This window comes from Lampris incognitus, chromosome 18 (genome assembly GCF_029633865.1).
Source record: "Lampris incognitus isolate fLamInc1 chromosome 18, fLamInc1.hap2, whole genome shotgun sequence".
NCBI classification, from domain to species: Eukaryota; Metazoa; Chordata; class Actinopteri; order Lampriformes; family Lampridae; genus Lampris; species Lampris incognitus.
In genome coordinates, this window is record NC_079228.1 from 43,099,839 (window position 1) to 43,117,338 (window position 17,500).

General features: G+C 38.8%; 1 protein-coding gene across 1 annotated transcript in view; it reads left to right on the plus strand.

Annotated features, from left to right (window-relative positions):
* rims2b (regulating synaptic membrane exocytosis 2b) overlaps positions 1-17,500 on the plus strand; it is a 214,459-nt gene that overhangs the window by 19,378 nt on the left and 177,581 nt on the right. Inside the window, exons 5-6 of the mRNA XM_056298085.1 lie at positions 11,523-11,587; positions 13,937-14,056. Coding sequence (XP_056154060.1) covers positions 11,523-11,587; positions 13,937-14,056 — 185 coding nt within the window. The remainder of the gene's footprint in view (positions 1-11,522; positions 11,588-13,936; positions 14,057-17,500) is intronic.

Consider the following 17,500-nt stretch of genomic DNA (forward strand, 5'->3'; position numbering starts at 1 on the left):
TATCAGTGATGTATATCACAGTCACATCTATATTCTAGTATCTGTATCAGTGATGTATATCACAGTCACATCTATATTCTAGTATCTGTAGCTTCATACAGCAGTATATTTCAGTAGGTACTATTGCTTTGGGCTTGGGTGTTTCAGTGTGAGCGGTATTGAACACTATTGATCAGTATTGATCACTTATGGGCAGTGAGACAGGTGCTAGTCTCTGACTCATCAGATCAGTTTAAGTCCTTCTTCACATCAGTGGGACAAAAGCCACTTCCTCAGAGATTACAGCTTTCCATTGGCTCAGAGAGCTCCAGGCTCCGCCCCCCTGCTGAGGGGAGGAGGGTCAGTGTGGTGTTTGTCGTCTGGGAAGACACTGAAGGGATTTTAAAGAAGAGGACAACAAACTTTGTTGATGGAGGAGTGGTCGTGCTGCTGTGCATTGCAATAAGAAAGAAGCTGTAATCGGATAAGAGAACAACTGGACCGGACCCTGGGCTCTGTGGCGGGTCCATCTGGCCTGGCCGTTCTCCCTCAGTTCGGTGGTACTCCTGGATGAAGAGACTGGCGTCTCGGTGCATGTCTCATGGTCACTTGGAATTTAAACTGTTCTGGATCTGGAATTTCTTTCTTGGATCTTGTGGCTAACTGTTAGTGTTTGCATGGAGGGCAGGTGACGGTGAGCAAGGTCACAAGCAGCCAGCCAGCCGGCCAGCCAGACAAACAGACAGCCAGACATATAGCCAGCCAGCCGGCCAGACAGACAGCCGGCCAGCCAGCCAGCCATTTAGCCAGCCGACCACACAGCCGGCCAGCCGGCCAGCCGGCCGGCCAGCTAGCCAGACAGCCAGACATATAGCCAGCCGGCCGGCCAGACAGACAGCCGGCCAGCCAGCCAGCCAGTTAGCCAGCCGACTAGACAACCAGCCGGACAGCCAGACAGCCAACCAGCCAGACAGCCAACCAGCCAGCCAGCCAGCTAGCTAGTCAGCCAGCCAGCCAGCCAGTCAGCTAGCTAGTCAGCCAGCCAGCCAGACAGCCAGCCAGTCAGCTAGCTAGTCAACCAGCCAGCCAGCCAGCCAGCTAGTCAGCCAGCCAGCCAGCCAGCCAGCCAGTCAGCTAGCTCACTGTTCAGCCAGCGAGAGCCGACCTGATGCTTAACTATAACTCATAACACAACTATCTACCAAACTACAGAGAGCGACACACACACACACGCACACAAACTCACACTCACACAGAGAGACACACACACATACACACACAGATACTGATCAAGGTGAGAGAGAGGAAGAGAGAGGAAGAGAAAGAGGAAGAGAAAGCTACTGATCAAGGTCAGAGAGACCGAGGAAGAGAGAGAGAGAGAAAGAAAGAGAGAAGAGAGATACAAAGGGAGAGAGAGACAGAGAGAGAGATACTGATCAACGTGAGAGAGGAAGAGAGAGAGGAAGAGGAAGAGAGAGAGAAAGAAAGAGAAGAGAGATACAAAGGGAGAGAGCGACAGAGAGAGAGATACTGATCAACGTGAGAGAGGAAGAGAGAGAGAGAGGAATAAAGAGAGAAGAGAAAGAGAGGAAGAGAGAGAGAGAAAGAAAGAGAAGAGAGATACAAAGGGAGAGAGCGACAGAGAGAGAGATACTGATCAACGTGAGAGAGGAAGAGAGAGAGAGAGGAAGAAAGAGAGAAGAGAAAGAGGACGAGAGAGGTTTACTGTGTGGAGATAAGCTCATTAGAGAGAGGCATGATCTCCTCTGTAGCCTGGAGGTCTGTGAGCTCCTCCACACACACGTAGGGAGGAGAGAGGAGACGCACCTCCTGATAACACCTCCTCACCCCATCCTCCTCCATGGAGCTCCGCCTGCCCTGTGAGTATCTTCCCTCTGCTGCGGGGTGTGTGTGTGTGTATATGTGTATGTGGGTGTGGGTGTGGGTGTATGTGTGTGTATATTGTGTGTGTGTGGTTGTGTGTGTGTATGTGAGAGGGTGTGGGTGTATGTTGTGTGTGTGTGTGTGGTTGGGTGTGGGTGTATATATGTGTGTGGGTGTATATGTGTGTATATATATATGTGTGTGTATATATATATATATATGTGTGTGTGTGTGTGTGTGTGTGTGTGACTGTATGTGTGTGTGTGTGTGTGTGTGTGTGTGTGTGTGTGTGTGTGTGTGTGTTTGTGTGTGTGTGTGTGTTTGTGTGCCTCATGACAGAATAAAAAGGGACCCATTCACAAGTTCGTAGGATGGACACACATGACGTCAGATCACGTGGTATTATTATATTATGTCACATCATATAGTATTATTATATTATATTAGATCATGTGGTATTATTATATTATATCACATCATGTGGTATTATTATATTATATCATGTGGTATTACTATATTATATCATGTGGTATTATTATATCATATCACATCATGTGGTATTATTATATTATATTATATTATATAATGTGGTATTATTATATTATATTATATCATGTGGTATTATTATATCATATCACATCATGTGGTATTATTATATTATATTATGTCATGTGGTATTATTATATTATATCCCATCATGTGGTATTATATTATATTAGATCATGTAGTATTATTATATTAGATCATGTGGTATTATTATATTATATCACATCATGTGGTATTATTATATTATATCATGTGGTATTATTATATTATATTATATCATGTGGTATTATTATATCATATCACATCATGTGGTATTATTATATTATATTATATAATGTGGTATTATTATATTATATTATATCATGTGGTATTATTATATCATATCACATCATGTGGTATTATTATATTATATTATATAATGTGGTATTATTATAATATATCCCATCATGTGGTATTATATTATATTAGATCATGTAGTATTATTATATTAGATCATGTAGTATTATTATATATTATATTATATCATGTGGTATTATTATATTATGTCACATCACATGGTATTATTATATTATATTAGATCGTGTGGTATTATTATATTATATTAGATCATGTAGTATTATTATATTATATTATATCATGTGGTATTATTATATCATATAACATCATGTGGTATTATTATATTATATTAGATCATGTAGTATTATTATATTATATTATATCATGTGGTATTATTATATCATATCACATCATGTGGTATTATTATATTATATCATGTGGTATTATATTATATCACATCATGTGGTATTATTATATTAAATTAGATCATGTGGTATTATATTATATTAGATCATGTAGTATAATTATATTATATTATATCATGTGGTATTATTATATCATATAACATCATGTGGTATTATTATATTAGATCATATAGTGTTATTATATTATATTATATCATGTGGTATTATTATATCATATAACATCATGTGGTATTATTATATTAGATCATATAGTATTATTATATTATATTATATCATGTGGTATTATATTATATTAGATCATGTAGTATTATTATATTATATTATATCATGTGGTATTATTATATTATATCCCATCATGTGGTATTATATTATATTATATTATATCATGTAGTATTATTATATTATATTATATCATGTGGTATTATTATAATTTATCACATCATGCGGTATTATTATATTATATTAGATCATGTAGTATTATTATATTATATTATATTATATCATGTGGTATTATTATATTATATTAGATCATGTGGTATTATATTAGATCATGTGGTATTATTATATTATATTATATCATGTGGTATTATATTGTATTAGATCATGTAGTATTATTATATTATATTATATCATGTGGTATTATTATATTATATCCCATCATGTGGTATTATATTATATTATATTATATCATGTAGTATTATTATATTATATTGTATCATGTGGTATTATTATATCATATCACATCATGTGGTATTATTATATTATATTATATAATGTGGTATTATTATATTATATCCCATCATGTGGTATTATATTATATTAGATCATGTAGTATTATTATATTAGATCATGTAGTATTATTATATATTATATTATATCATGTGGTATTATTATATTATGTCACATCATGTGGTATTATTATATTATATTAGATCGTGTGGTATTATTATATTATATTAGATCATGTAGTATTATTATATTATATCATATCATGTGGTATTATTATATCATATAACATCATGTGGTATTATTATATTATATTAGATCATGTAGTATTATTATATTATATCATGTGGTATTATTATATCATATCACATCATGTGGTATTATTATATTATATCATGTGGTATTATATTATATCACATCATGTGGTATTATTATATTAAATTAGATCATGTGGTATTATATTATATTAGATCATGTAGTATAATTATATTATATTATATCATGTGGTATTATTATATCATATAACATCATGTGGTATTATTATATTAGATCATATAGTGTTATTATATTATATTATATCATGTGGTATTATTATATCATATAACATCATGTGGTATTATTATATTAGATCATATAGTATTATTATATTATATTATATCATGTGGTATTATATTATATTAGATCATGTAGTATTATTATATTATATTATATCATGTGGTATTATTATATTATATCCCATCATGTGGTATTATATTATATTATATTATATCATGTAGTATTATTATATTATATTATATCATGTGGTATTATTATAATTTATCACATCATGCGGTATTATTATATTATATTAGATCATGTAGTATTATTATATTATATTATATCATGTGGTATTATTATATTATATTAGATCATGTGGTATTATATTAGATCATGTGGTATTATTATATTATATTATATCATGTGGTATTATATTATATTAGATCATGTAGTATTATTATATTATATTATATCATGTGGTATTATTATATTATATCCCATCATGTGGTATTATATTATATTATAATATATCATGTAGTATTATTATATTATATTGTATCATGTGGTATTATTATATTATATCACATCATGCGGTATTATTATATTATATTAGATCATGTAGTATTATTATATATATAGTATCATGTGGTATTATTATATTATATTAGATCATGTGGTATTATATTAGATCATGTGGTATTATTATATTATATTAGATCATGTGTTATTATTATATTAGATCATGTGGTATTATTATATCAGATTACGTGGTATTCTTATATCAGATCATGTAGTATTATTATATTGTATCAGATCACGTGTTATTATTATATTAGATTACGTGGTATTATTATATCAGATCATGTGGTATTATTATATCAGATTACGTGGTATTCTTACATCAGATCATGTAGTATTATTATATTGTATGATCACGTGGTATTATTATATCGGATCATGTGGTATTATTATATTGTATCGATCACGTGGTATCATTATATTGTATCAGATCTCATGGTATTATTATATTAGATCACGTGGTATTATTATATCAGATCATGTGGTATTATTACTATATTAGATCAGATCACGCGGTATCATTATATTGTATCAGATCTCATAGTATTATTATATTAGATCACGTGGTCTTATATTATATCAGATCACATGGTATTATTATATTAGATCACTTGGTTTTATTATACTACATTATTACAGGATTAAATATGAACTTGATTTTTTCTTGCAGGTGAGAATTGATTTGAATTTTGGCTAATTGCTTAAAATTTAATAATTCCCCCTTGTCTCATTAAACACTAGCTGGGCCTTCTCCTGAGCTGAGCTGGTAGTTCATCATCTGAGTAATGTGTACCATGCGTGGTATTTAGCTAGTTCACAGACGATGTGGCTGTGGTATTTGTTGTAAACCAGCGTGGCTCCTGGCAGGCAGGAGCTGTGCTGTGGCTGGAGCTACACATGTTATCTTGCTGTAGTAGTACATCATCTGAGTAATGTGTACCATGCGTGGTATTTAGCTAGTTCACAGACGATGTGGCTGTGGTATTTGTTGTAAACCAGCGTGGCTCCTGGCAGACAGGAGCTGTGCTGTGGCTGGAGCTACACATGTTATCTTGCCGTAGCAGAGTGGATCAGAAGGTCCATGTTAAAACACCTGGACGGTAGACAAATTGAAATGTGTGTATTCTCTCCCGGTCTGATGTGGAGGTGAAAATCTGCAGGTCATTCCGAGTCATCTAATGTGCCATTCAACATTACGAGACAGGTCAGCACCAGTAAGACAGTTATTTTCTGATATTTACATTTTTGAAATGCAAAGAAAGACATGTCATCTCTCTTCCTACCTGCTGGTCTCTTTATGGCTGTTTCAAACCTGTTTTACCATCTGCTGGCCATGCACACACTAACACCGCTTCACACCTGGACGCCATGCAAACGAGCAAACATCTGCTTGTTTCACTTTAATCCAGCAAAGGTGTCCTCACCTGCTGTCTGCTGAGGCAGGTGAGGACAGTGAAGGTGTCCTCAGGACAGTGAAGGTGTCCTCACTTGTCTCAGCAGACAGGCCAGTGATGTGTTGCTTTTTTGAAAAATCGCTTTTTTGCAGAAACTTTATTTACAACAACTTTACTGTTCCCCCAACAGTGACAAGGCAGCGTGTGCTCAGGTAGTGAGTACACAACAAAAACACCACATAAACAGATAAAGATATACAAGTACACGAAGTTGAGTTAAGTAGATTACAAGTCAAATTCGTCACACAAGGCTGTAGTTTTCACAGCGTTTGAGTGTGCGGTAGGACCAGGATGTCACTCCTGCCTGAAACCACCATGCGCGCTGTGTGAACTCTATATGGGGGTCCGCGGTGGTGTGGCGGTCCAAGCATCGGCTCTGTGTCGATGCAGTTGCCCACTGGGGAGCGGGGTTCGCGCCCCGGTCTCGTCAGATCCGACTATGGATCGGCTTGTGTTCGTCACATGAATGCGTCTCTGTGTGTGTCGGATAAAGCAGCGGTTCGGCCTGGAGTCGCCTTGTCACGGAAGTGGCGAGGCGACTCCTTGGAGACTGCCGGCCGGAGAGACGCAGTTGGCGAACGCATACAGTACGAGGGTGGGTGTTTGAATTAAAATAGGGAGCGATTGGCCACTAAATTGGGAGAAAAAGGGAAAAATCTGAAAAAAAAACAAAAAAACAACTATATTGTGTCAAGATAAATACCCAGCTGAGGTATTAATGCATTACATATGTTAGTCTGTCTGTTAGAAACGACTGAAACCAAAATTAACATTTTAACAACTTTAATACTATTTTTGAAACAATTTAAAATGGCCACTGTCCAATGCCTGTAAATATTGCAAGGCCTCGGTGGTAGTCATGGTGCGTCTGTAACGGCGTCTGTAACCACACATGTTGGACATAATCACAAATCAAGTTTAGACTATTTCTCTGCACTGGAGGACGCTAGTGTGTTTCTAGGACAGAGCAACAAACTTCACCAAGGAAATGATGCGACAACACACGTCATAAATACTGACACGATGCACACCATCACGCACACATTACAAGCGGTCTTTTGATGGCTCATGGTCATTATAGGTAGATCTCATAGGTAGAGCTTGCAGGTAGATCTCATAGGCAGATCTCATAGGTCGATCTCATAGGTAGATGTTATAGGTAGATCTTATAGGTAAATCTGATAGATAGAGCTTATAGGTCGATCTCATAGGTAGATCTTATAGGTAGATCTCATAGGTAGATATTATAGGTAGATCTCATAGGTAGATGTTATAGGGAGATCTCATAGGTAGATCTTATAGGTAGATCTCATAGGTAGAGCTTGCAGGTAGATCTCATAGGCAGATCTCATAGGTCGATCTCATAGGTAGATCTTATAGGTAGATCTGATAGATAGATCTCATAGGTCGATCTCATAGGTAGATCTTATAGGTAGATCTCATAGGTAGATCTCATAGTTAGATGTTATAGGTAGATCTCATAGGTAGATGTTATAGGTAGATCTTATAGGCAGATCTCATAGGTAGAGCTTGCAGGTAGATCTTATAGGTAGATCTCATAGGTAGATGTCATAGGTAGATGTTATAGGTAGATCTCATAGGTAGATGTTATAGGTAGATCTCATAGGTAGATCTTATAGGCAGATCTTATAGGTAGATCTCATAGGTAGATGTTATAGGTAGATCTCATAGGTAGATCTCATAGATCTTATGGGTAGAGCTTATATGTAGAACTTATTGGTAGATCTCATAGGTAGATGTTATAGGTCGATCTTATAGGTAAATCTGATAGATAGAGCTTATAGGTCGATCTCATAGGTAGATGTCATAGGTAGATCTTATAGGTAAATCTGATTGGTAGATCTGATCATAACTTCTGTTTTGTGTGTAATTGATCTAAAACTAATTCTATTGCAAATATTTGCAGTCTTTTAGTGAGGGCCAGCCGATGGGGCTGCAGATGTATGGGCTGGGCCGGGCCGGTCTCGATGGCATGCTGGACCAGCCCAGTCTGTATGCAGTCTTTGTCTCTAGCAGCGAAGATGTCTGTCTGTGTAGTCATCGAGGAGACATTTTAAGTGGTGTCACTGCTGTAGGTCAAGGCTGTTACTCCTGCACTGCCATAAGTCGTGTATGGCCTTAGTTGCCTCAGGAGAGAGTAGGACAGCAGGCTCAGCGGTCAGGGCTGCACTGACCTATACATAGGAGAAACCAAACAACCACTACACAAACGGATGGCCCAACACAGAAGGCCACACTCCTCAGGACAAGACTCAGCAGTCTAGCTACACCTAAAGGAGAAGACACACTCCTTCGAGGACAGCAACGTACACATTTTGGACAGGGGAGATAGATGGTTTGAAAGAGGGGTGAAGGAAGCCATCTATGAGAAACTGGAAAAACCATCCCTCACCAGAGGAGGAGGTCTGCGACACCACCTATCTCCCACTTACAATGCTGTCCTTCCATCTCTACCCAGGAGACTCAAGAAGCCTAGCCTCCTAGAACAACAGTCGCTCACTAACGGCTCCAACCTCTCTCATCACCACTGAACAATGAAGTCGAAACTAACACCCCCAACCACCGTCGCTGCTAAACAAATGCACATCAACAGCTCGACGGGCGCGGCCAAACATCGGTACACAAAAGAGCCACTCATATCTATGGCTCTGTTAGCGACGGGTGTTGGTAAACATCGGGACACAAAGAGCCACGCATATCTATAGCGCTGACAACGACTCCAAAGAGGATAAATATCTGAGTCTCATCACCAGCCAGTCAGACTAGCTTGGTCTTTACATGTGTAATTTACCTTTACATGTTTAATTTACCGTTACATGTTCAGTTCAACTTTACACATTTTATTCAAAATTACATGTTTAATTTACCTTTACATGTTCAATTCAACTTTACACATTTAATTCAACTTTAGGTTTAGTTTAGTTTTACATGTTTAATTTACCTTTAGATGTTCAATTCAACTTTACATGTGTAATTTACCTTTACATGTTAAATTCAACTTTACACATTTTATCTATATTTACGTGTTTAATTTACCTTTACGTTTAATTTACCTTTACATGTTTAATTCAACTTTACACATTTAATTCAACTTTAGGTTTAGTTTAGTTTTACATGTTTAATATACCTTTACATGTTTAATTTACCTTTACATTTTAATTTACCTTTACACGTTTAATTTTACCTTTACGTGTGTAATTCAACTTTACATTTAATTTACCTTTACAAGATTAATTTTACCTTTACATATCTAATTCAATTTTACAATTAATTTACCTTTACGCCTGCAATTTACCTTTACGTGTTTAATTCAACTTTACATTTAATTTGCCTTTACATGTGTAATTTAACTTTACATGTTCCATTTACGTTTACATGTTAAAATTCAACTTTACATGTGTAATTACCTTTACATGTTTAATTTTACCTTTACATGTGTAATTCAACTTTACATTTAATTTACCTTTACAAGATTAATTTCACCTTTACATGTATAATTCAATTTTACAATTAATTTACCTTTACGTCTTCAATTTACCTTTACGTGTTTAATTCAACTTTGCATTTAATTTACCTTTACATGTGTAATTTAACTTTACATGTTCAGTTTACGTTTACATGTTAAAATTCAACTTTACATGTGTCATTTACCTTTACATGTTTAATTCAACTTTACATGTTTAATTTTACTTGACATGTTTAATTTACCTAAACATGTTCAATTCAACTTTAGATGTGTAATTTACCTTTACATGTTTAATTTACCGTTACATGTTCAATTCAACTTTACACATTTTATTCAAATTTACGTGTTTAGTTTACCTTTACATGTTTAATTTACCGTTACAAGCTCAATTTTACCTTGACATGTGTAATTCAACTTTACATTTAATTTACCTTTTCAAGATTAATTTTACCTTTACATGTATAATTCAATTTTACAATTAATTTACCTTTACGTCTTCAATTTACCTTTACGTGTTTAATTCAACTTTACATTTAATTTACCTTTACATGTGTAATTTAACTTTACATGTTCAATTTACGTTTACATGTTAAAATTCAACTTGATATGTGTTATTTACCTTTACATGTTTAATTCAACTTTAGGTTTAATTTACCTTTACATGTTTAATTCAACTTAAGGTTTAATTTACTTTTACATGTTTAATTTACTTTTACATTTTCAATTCAACTTCACGATTAATTTACCTTTACATTTTAATATGTCTTTACATGTTTAATTTTACCTTTACATGTGTAATTCAACTTTACATTTAATTTACCTTTTTATGTTCAATTCACCTTTACATGTTTAATTCAACTTCACATTTAATTTACCTTTACATGTTTAATTTACCTTTACATGTTTAATTTACCTTTACATGTTCAATTCAACTTTACATGTGTAATTCAACTTTACATTTAATTTAACTTTACAAGTTTAATTTTACCTTGACATGTTTAATTCAACTTTACATTAATTTACCTTAACATGTGTAATTTAACTTTACATGTTCAATTTATCTTTACATGTTTAATTCATCTTTACATGTTTAATTTGCCTTTACATGTTTAATTCAACTTTACATGTGTAATTCAACTTTACATTTAATTTAATTTTACATGTTTAATTTAACTTTACGTTTAATTTACCTTTACATGTTTAGTTTAACTTTACATGTTTAATTTAACTTTACATGTTTAATTTACCTTTACTTGTTTTATTCTACTTTACATTTACTTTACCTTTACATTTTTAATTTAACTTTACATGTGTAATTCAACTTTACGTTTAATTTACTTTTAAATGTTTGATTTAACTTTACATGTGTAATTTACCTTTAAATGTTTAATTTAACTTAACATGTGTAATTTACCTTTAAATGTTTAATTTAACTTAACATGTGTAATTTAACTTTACATGTTCAATTTAACTTTACATGAGTGTCAGGCAACTGTCAGTATGTTTGTCACCTGGTCAAACGTATGTGTACACTTTTTGATTGTGTGTGTGTGTGTGTCTTATTGCCAGGAGAGATGGATGGCCAATGGTGGGATCATGGGTCTTGGCATGGGGAGACCACGCCCATATCTATGGTAGGACCAATGGGAGAGAAGCTGCTCTCCCAAAGACCCTCCCTTTTGCCATTATCAGCTTTAACCTCTCTCCACCTGTCTCTCTGTGTGTCTATCTACCTGTTATGTCACCCAACCTCACCTGTCCACCTCGCCAGGTGACAGTTAGAGGGGAATAAAGAGAACAGAAAGTGCAGACGGCCTTTTTTCTTGATGCCTCTGTGGACCTATCAGATAGGCTAAAGAGGCTGATGGGCGGGTTCAGGGCTGATGGTTGGTTGGAAGAAGCTGATTGGTTGGAGCTGCAGGTTAAAGATTTTGGGGTGGACACCTGCAGCAGCACCACGCTGAATGAAGAACTACGCTCTGACAAGATACTGGCGAGGAAGAGGATGATGAAAGGGTGCGTCAGAACCAGCAGACTGCTCTTTTCTCTTCCCGTTTCATCTCTTTTTCTTCTCTTTGTTTTTTGTGGGATACGTACTTGGTTTCGCGTTGCTCTGCTTCACCTGGTCATGTGTGAGAACAGTGGTGAAGGAATTATGATGTAATACGTCATCACACAGCCAGGCTGCACCCTGCCAGCTCACTGGCCTGTTGTCTCACATAGGGGCGGGACTTACAGTCCAGCTCTCCACCTCACTCGTCACAGTGCCTGTCAATCACTGAGCACAGAATGAGCGCGATCAGTGTTCCTTTCTCTTCTTCTGATATTCTGTCTCTCTCTCGTGTTCTCTCTCGGTTTGGAACGCTAGTATCAGTAGAATCTGTGGTTTATTGAATTTACTGCAACAGTCTTGTTTTCTGTTTTCCTCTCTGCTGTCACCTCTTCATCCCAAAGCCTTCCCATCATGCCCCTGTCTGTCTTTTTTGTTTTCACATCTTTTCATTCCTCTAATACTCTTTCCCTCCCTCTGTCTCTCTGTCTCTCTACCCCTTGATGTTGTACCCTCTCTCTCTTTGTCCTGCATGTATCTCTTTAGAGTGATGTCATTTCCTGTTGTGATCACAGTGTGCCGTCACTAGAAATAAAGCGGAGCTTCATATTGAATAGGAAGGACTTTGAACAGTTCATTCTTTCTTCAGTATCAGCTCTGTCCTTTTGGTTGCTGTAAATCAAAGAAAACCTGTTTGTTAACAACTTGTGCCGAGGTTCTGGCACAGCTTCTGGACCAGACCAGCAAGAGATCATGTTGGGATGTGGTCGCCATGTCACTTAGTTTGTGCCCTGAGCAAGACTACAAAAGATTTGACAGTAAACCAAACTCAACAGAACTACAAGTGAAAGAAGGCCACACTGGGGGTCCATCTTCATCGTGATTATATGGTGTATCTCCTATAGTGTAACGTGCATGGATATGTAGACACGTTGGTCCTTGACTAACGAGTCTGACCCTTTAGTCGAGCGGTCAGCGATGTCTCCTGCGGTGCGGGCGATACGGGTTCGCGCTGCGGCAGTTCCTGTGGTTGCCCCCCGAATTCGCTACATTGGTGTCAGAAGTTGGATGGTGAGACCGTGAGGTCATCGGAAGCGCGTGCGCCCAGATGCGTGAGGGAGCTGATATGCTGAAGCGCGAGGACGCGCTTCCCGAAGGAGGGGGGCAGTGTAACGTGCATTAGGATAGCAGACACGTTGGTCCTTGACTAACGGGTCTGACCCTTTAGTCGACTAGTTAACGTTGTCGCTTACGCAGTGGGAGACACGGGTTCGCGTCCCGGCTGTGGCGACAGTCTCCCAGACTTCGCTACAATATAATTAGCGAATTCGGGGGGCAACCTCAGGAACTGCCGCGGCCGAGACGCGAACCCGTATCGCCCGCACCGCAGGAAACATCGCTAACCGCTCGACTAAAGGGTCACACCCGTCAGCGAGTGGCCAACGTGTCTACTTATCCATGCACGTTACAATATGAAGACAGGTCAGTCTGTCCAGAATGGGTTGGTCATCACTTGCTGTTTGGATTTTACTGCAGAGGGCTGCTTTTATTAAAAATACCAGTCTTTTTTTATAGTAGCTGTTAAACTCTGAATGGAGCCTAACTGCTACCCAGCCTGTCCTGGTGTCACCACCAGGGCACTAAATTATCTACCAAACATGAACTTCTCCAGCAGCCCAGAAAGATCCACCACGTACCAATGGAGGATCTGAGGGAAAGAGACCACACACACACACTCTCACTCTCTCTCTCTCTCTCTCTCTCTCTCTCTCTCTCTCTCTCTCTCTTTGGTCCAGACAGGAAGTGAATGAAACCCAAACAGGAAGTGATTCTCTAGCTGGGTTTTTAAACAATTTCAAAGGGAGTCAAGTGATGCCAGCCTGTTCTTGTTGTTGCTAAGTGACCGTATATGTTTGTACCTGTAACCTGGTAGCACCCGGTAATATGGCAACCATCCAAAGATGGGGAGCGTCTGATTGGTCGAATTCTCCTGAACAAACGCATGAAGGATGGGACCATTCCTGCTGATACTGGAGCTCTGCTTGGACTCAAGGTACCAGAAACTCAAACAACAACCAATCTGACCTGTACAACCCCTGTTTCCTCCTACAGCATTTTCTCCATCATAGATAATAGTAGGCCGCCTACTAATCATGAATACCTTCTCGCTAATCTCCGTTGGTGATATGGGGAAATGAATGCTTTCATTTTCAGTGAAAAGGAAAATGCATATGTTCAGTTTACTGTGCTGCAGATTTACAGGCTTTCTAAAGAATCATCTGTATCTGTCTGGTAGTTTCTTATTTTGTTGATGAATTTCACTTGGCTCATAATAAATCCATGCAGGAGAGTTGCAGCACTGTCTAGTGTCTGGTGGAGGTCTGAACTTAGTAGAATAGAATAGAAATGTATTTTTCATTGTACAAATACATACAAAATTTGAAAGTGCAGTTCTTATCAGTGCAAAGATCAGTATAAAAAGAATGAAAAACATAAAACACACACACATTCATTTCTACATTCTACTGGACACCTACATATTGCACAAAAAGTCAAGAATGAAGTCTTTGCAGCATTTAGTGCGGCTATGGCTTGGGGAGAGAAGCTGTTCTTTAGTCTGTTTATCCGAGCTCTTATTGTCCTGTAACATCTGCCCGAGGGTAGTTCAAACAGATGGTGTCCTGGGTGGGATGGGTCCTTGAGGATGCCATGGGCTTTTTTGAGGCAGCGGGAACTGTATAGGTCTTCCAGGGAGGGGAATGGGCATCCGGTGATCTTCTGGGCGGTGGTGATGACCCTCCGGAGCACTTTCTTCTCTGCTACTGTGCAGCTGGCAAACCAGACACAGATGCAGTAGGTCAGTGTGCTCTCTATGGAGCAGCGGTAGAAAGACACAAGCAGTGAGGTGGTAAGGTGGTTCTTCCTGAGGATCCTCAGGAAGTAGAGTCTCTGCTGTGCCTTCTTAACCAGCGCTGTGGTGTTAACGCTCCAGGTCAGGCCCTCCTCTATGTGTATGCCCAGAAACCGGAAGTCCGAGACACTCTCCACACAGTCCCCGCCGATGAAAAGGGGATGACTGTCCGTTGTGTTCCTCCTGTAGTCTATAATCAGCTCCTGTGTCTTGGAGGTGTTGAGGATCAGGTTATTTTCCCTGCACCACACAGACAGCTGCTCCACCTTGTCCCGGCTTGACGATGGTGTTTCTGGAGTGAGCGGGGGTGCAGTCGTGTGTGTACAGGGTGTAGAGTAGGGGGCTTAGCACACAGCTGTGTGGGGAGCCGGTGCTGAGGCTGAGGGCTGAGGAGATGTGGGGGGCCTACTCTGACCCTCTGTGGGCACTCAGACAGGAAGTCCTTAATCCAGAGGCAGATGGAATAAGCAAGGCCCAGTTCTGTCAGTTTGGTCACCAGTCTGTGGAGGAGGATGATGTTGAATGCAGAGCTGAAGTCCACAAAGAGCAGCCTGGCATAGCTCCCCTGCTGCTCTAGATGGGTCAGGGCGGTGTGGAAAGATGTGGCTATAGTGTCCTCTGTGGACCTATTTGCTCTGCAGGCAAACATGACATGTGTCATATTCAATTCGATTCAATTCAATTTATTGTCATTAAAAGCAATGTGCAGGCACATGTTAAAAATGAAATTGGGGCTGTGGCTTCACCAAACAGTGCAAGACAGACACACACAAACACAGCAAACACAGCATAAGATATACACACATGAAGACCAAAAGCTAAAAATAAGTTAAAAGAGAGCTGGAGTACAAAATATTTAAAAATATCTACAGACATTCAGTGGGTAGCCAGGTTCAGGTGGGCAACAGCTTGTGGAAAAAAGCTGTTTTTGAGCCTGGTAGTGTGGGCTCTGAGGCTCCTGTAGCGCCTCCCAGAGGGCAGGGGGGAGAACAGTCCATGGTTGGGGTGGGTGGGATCTCTACTGATGCTCAGACCCCTTCGAAGGCAGCGTTTGTGATAAATGTCTTTTATGGCTGGGAGCTGGGTACAGGTGATATGCTGGACCGCCTTGACGATCCGCTGCAGAGCTTTCTGGTCTACTGAGGTGCAGTTGCCATACCACACTGAAATGCAGATGGTCAGGATGCTCTCTATGGTGCAGTGGTAGAAGTTGGTGAGAATTTTGGGGGGTAGACGGGCGCTCCTTAGCCTCATCAGAAAATGCAGGCGTTGTTGGGCCTTTTTCACAAGGGCCTGGGTGTTTAATGTCCAGGAAAGGTCCTCGCTGATGTGGACTCCAAGGAATTTAAAGCTGGAAACACGCTCCACTTCCACCCCATTGATGTGAATGGGGGAGTGGCTGCAGCTTCTAGACCTCCTGAAGTCCACAATCAGCTCCTTTGTCTTCCGCACATTAAGGACAAGATTGTTGGTAGTACACCATGATGTGAGGTGCTGAATCTTGTCTCTGTAGGCCATCTCATCATTGTTGGTGATACGGCCAATGACTGTGGTGTCATCTGCAAACTTAACTATAACATTTGAAGGGTGAGTTGGCAGGCAGTCGTGGGTAAAGAGGGAGAAAAGGAGGGGGATTAGAACACAGCCTTGAGGGGCACCTGTGCTGAGGGTCAGGGTGGAGGAGGAGTGGTCACCTAACCTAACAGACTGAGGTCTGTTGGTCAGGAAGTCCAGGATCCAGTTACAGAGGGAGGGGTTGAGGCCAAGGGAGAGGAGTTTGGTTGTATTCAGTATTCATTTACATAAAGATTGATTCAACACAGGTTAAAGTTCCAGTGAAATGAAAGGTGACTTTCAATGAGAGTACTTTTCACAATGCACACTTTTTTTAAAGGATATAATTAGTAAAGTCAGGGTAAATCTGACTTTCATGGGATGTAATGGAAAGCATGTGATGGACTTCTCATATGTAGAAGTCCCTTTCTTCCAGCTGCTGAATGAGACTGCTCCTTTAACAAAGGCAGGGCCCTGCAAGGTGCTCCGACTTCCACACTGATCATATCTTTGCAAGACCCAATGATTTGGTCAACAAATTCAACATTCCTAGATCAAGCTTTTCCCACTGCCTTCTGATTCGTCACTTCATTCAAACTCAGAGTTCCTGTTTCCCTCGACTACCCGAGACACGAAGATCAGATGTTAGACTTAAGACTCCTTTATATTTAAAGGACCAAACTAATGCCATCATGTCATTAAAAATGTGTCAGTAGAAACCATCAGAGCAGAATGGGAAGAGGAACTAGGAACTGTAATATGTGACAATACACTTCCTGTGCACGTCGTCATCTGATCCAGTTTCAAGTCCTCCTCCGTTCTCTCTACTGTCAGACCAAACACACACAGATGAGACATGGGCAGTAAACCCAGCAGAGCAGACTCGGCACACGGGTTCTGCTCATGTTAGAGAATGGTGGGATGGATGTTGGACATCAGTAGTTACAATCCTGAATGAAGCTTCTGATACAGAGACAGGAGCAGCCCTGCAGGGTTTGGGCTCTGAGGAGATATCGCAGTGACCAACAAGGA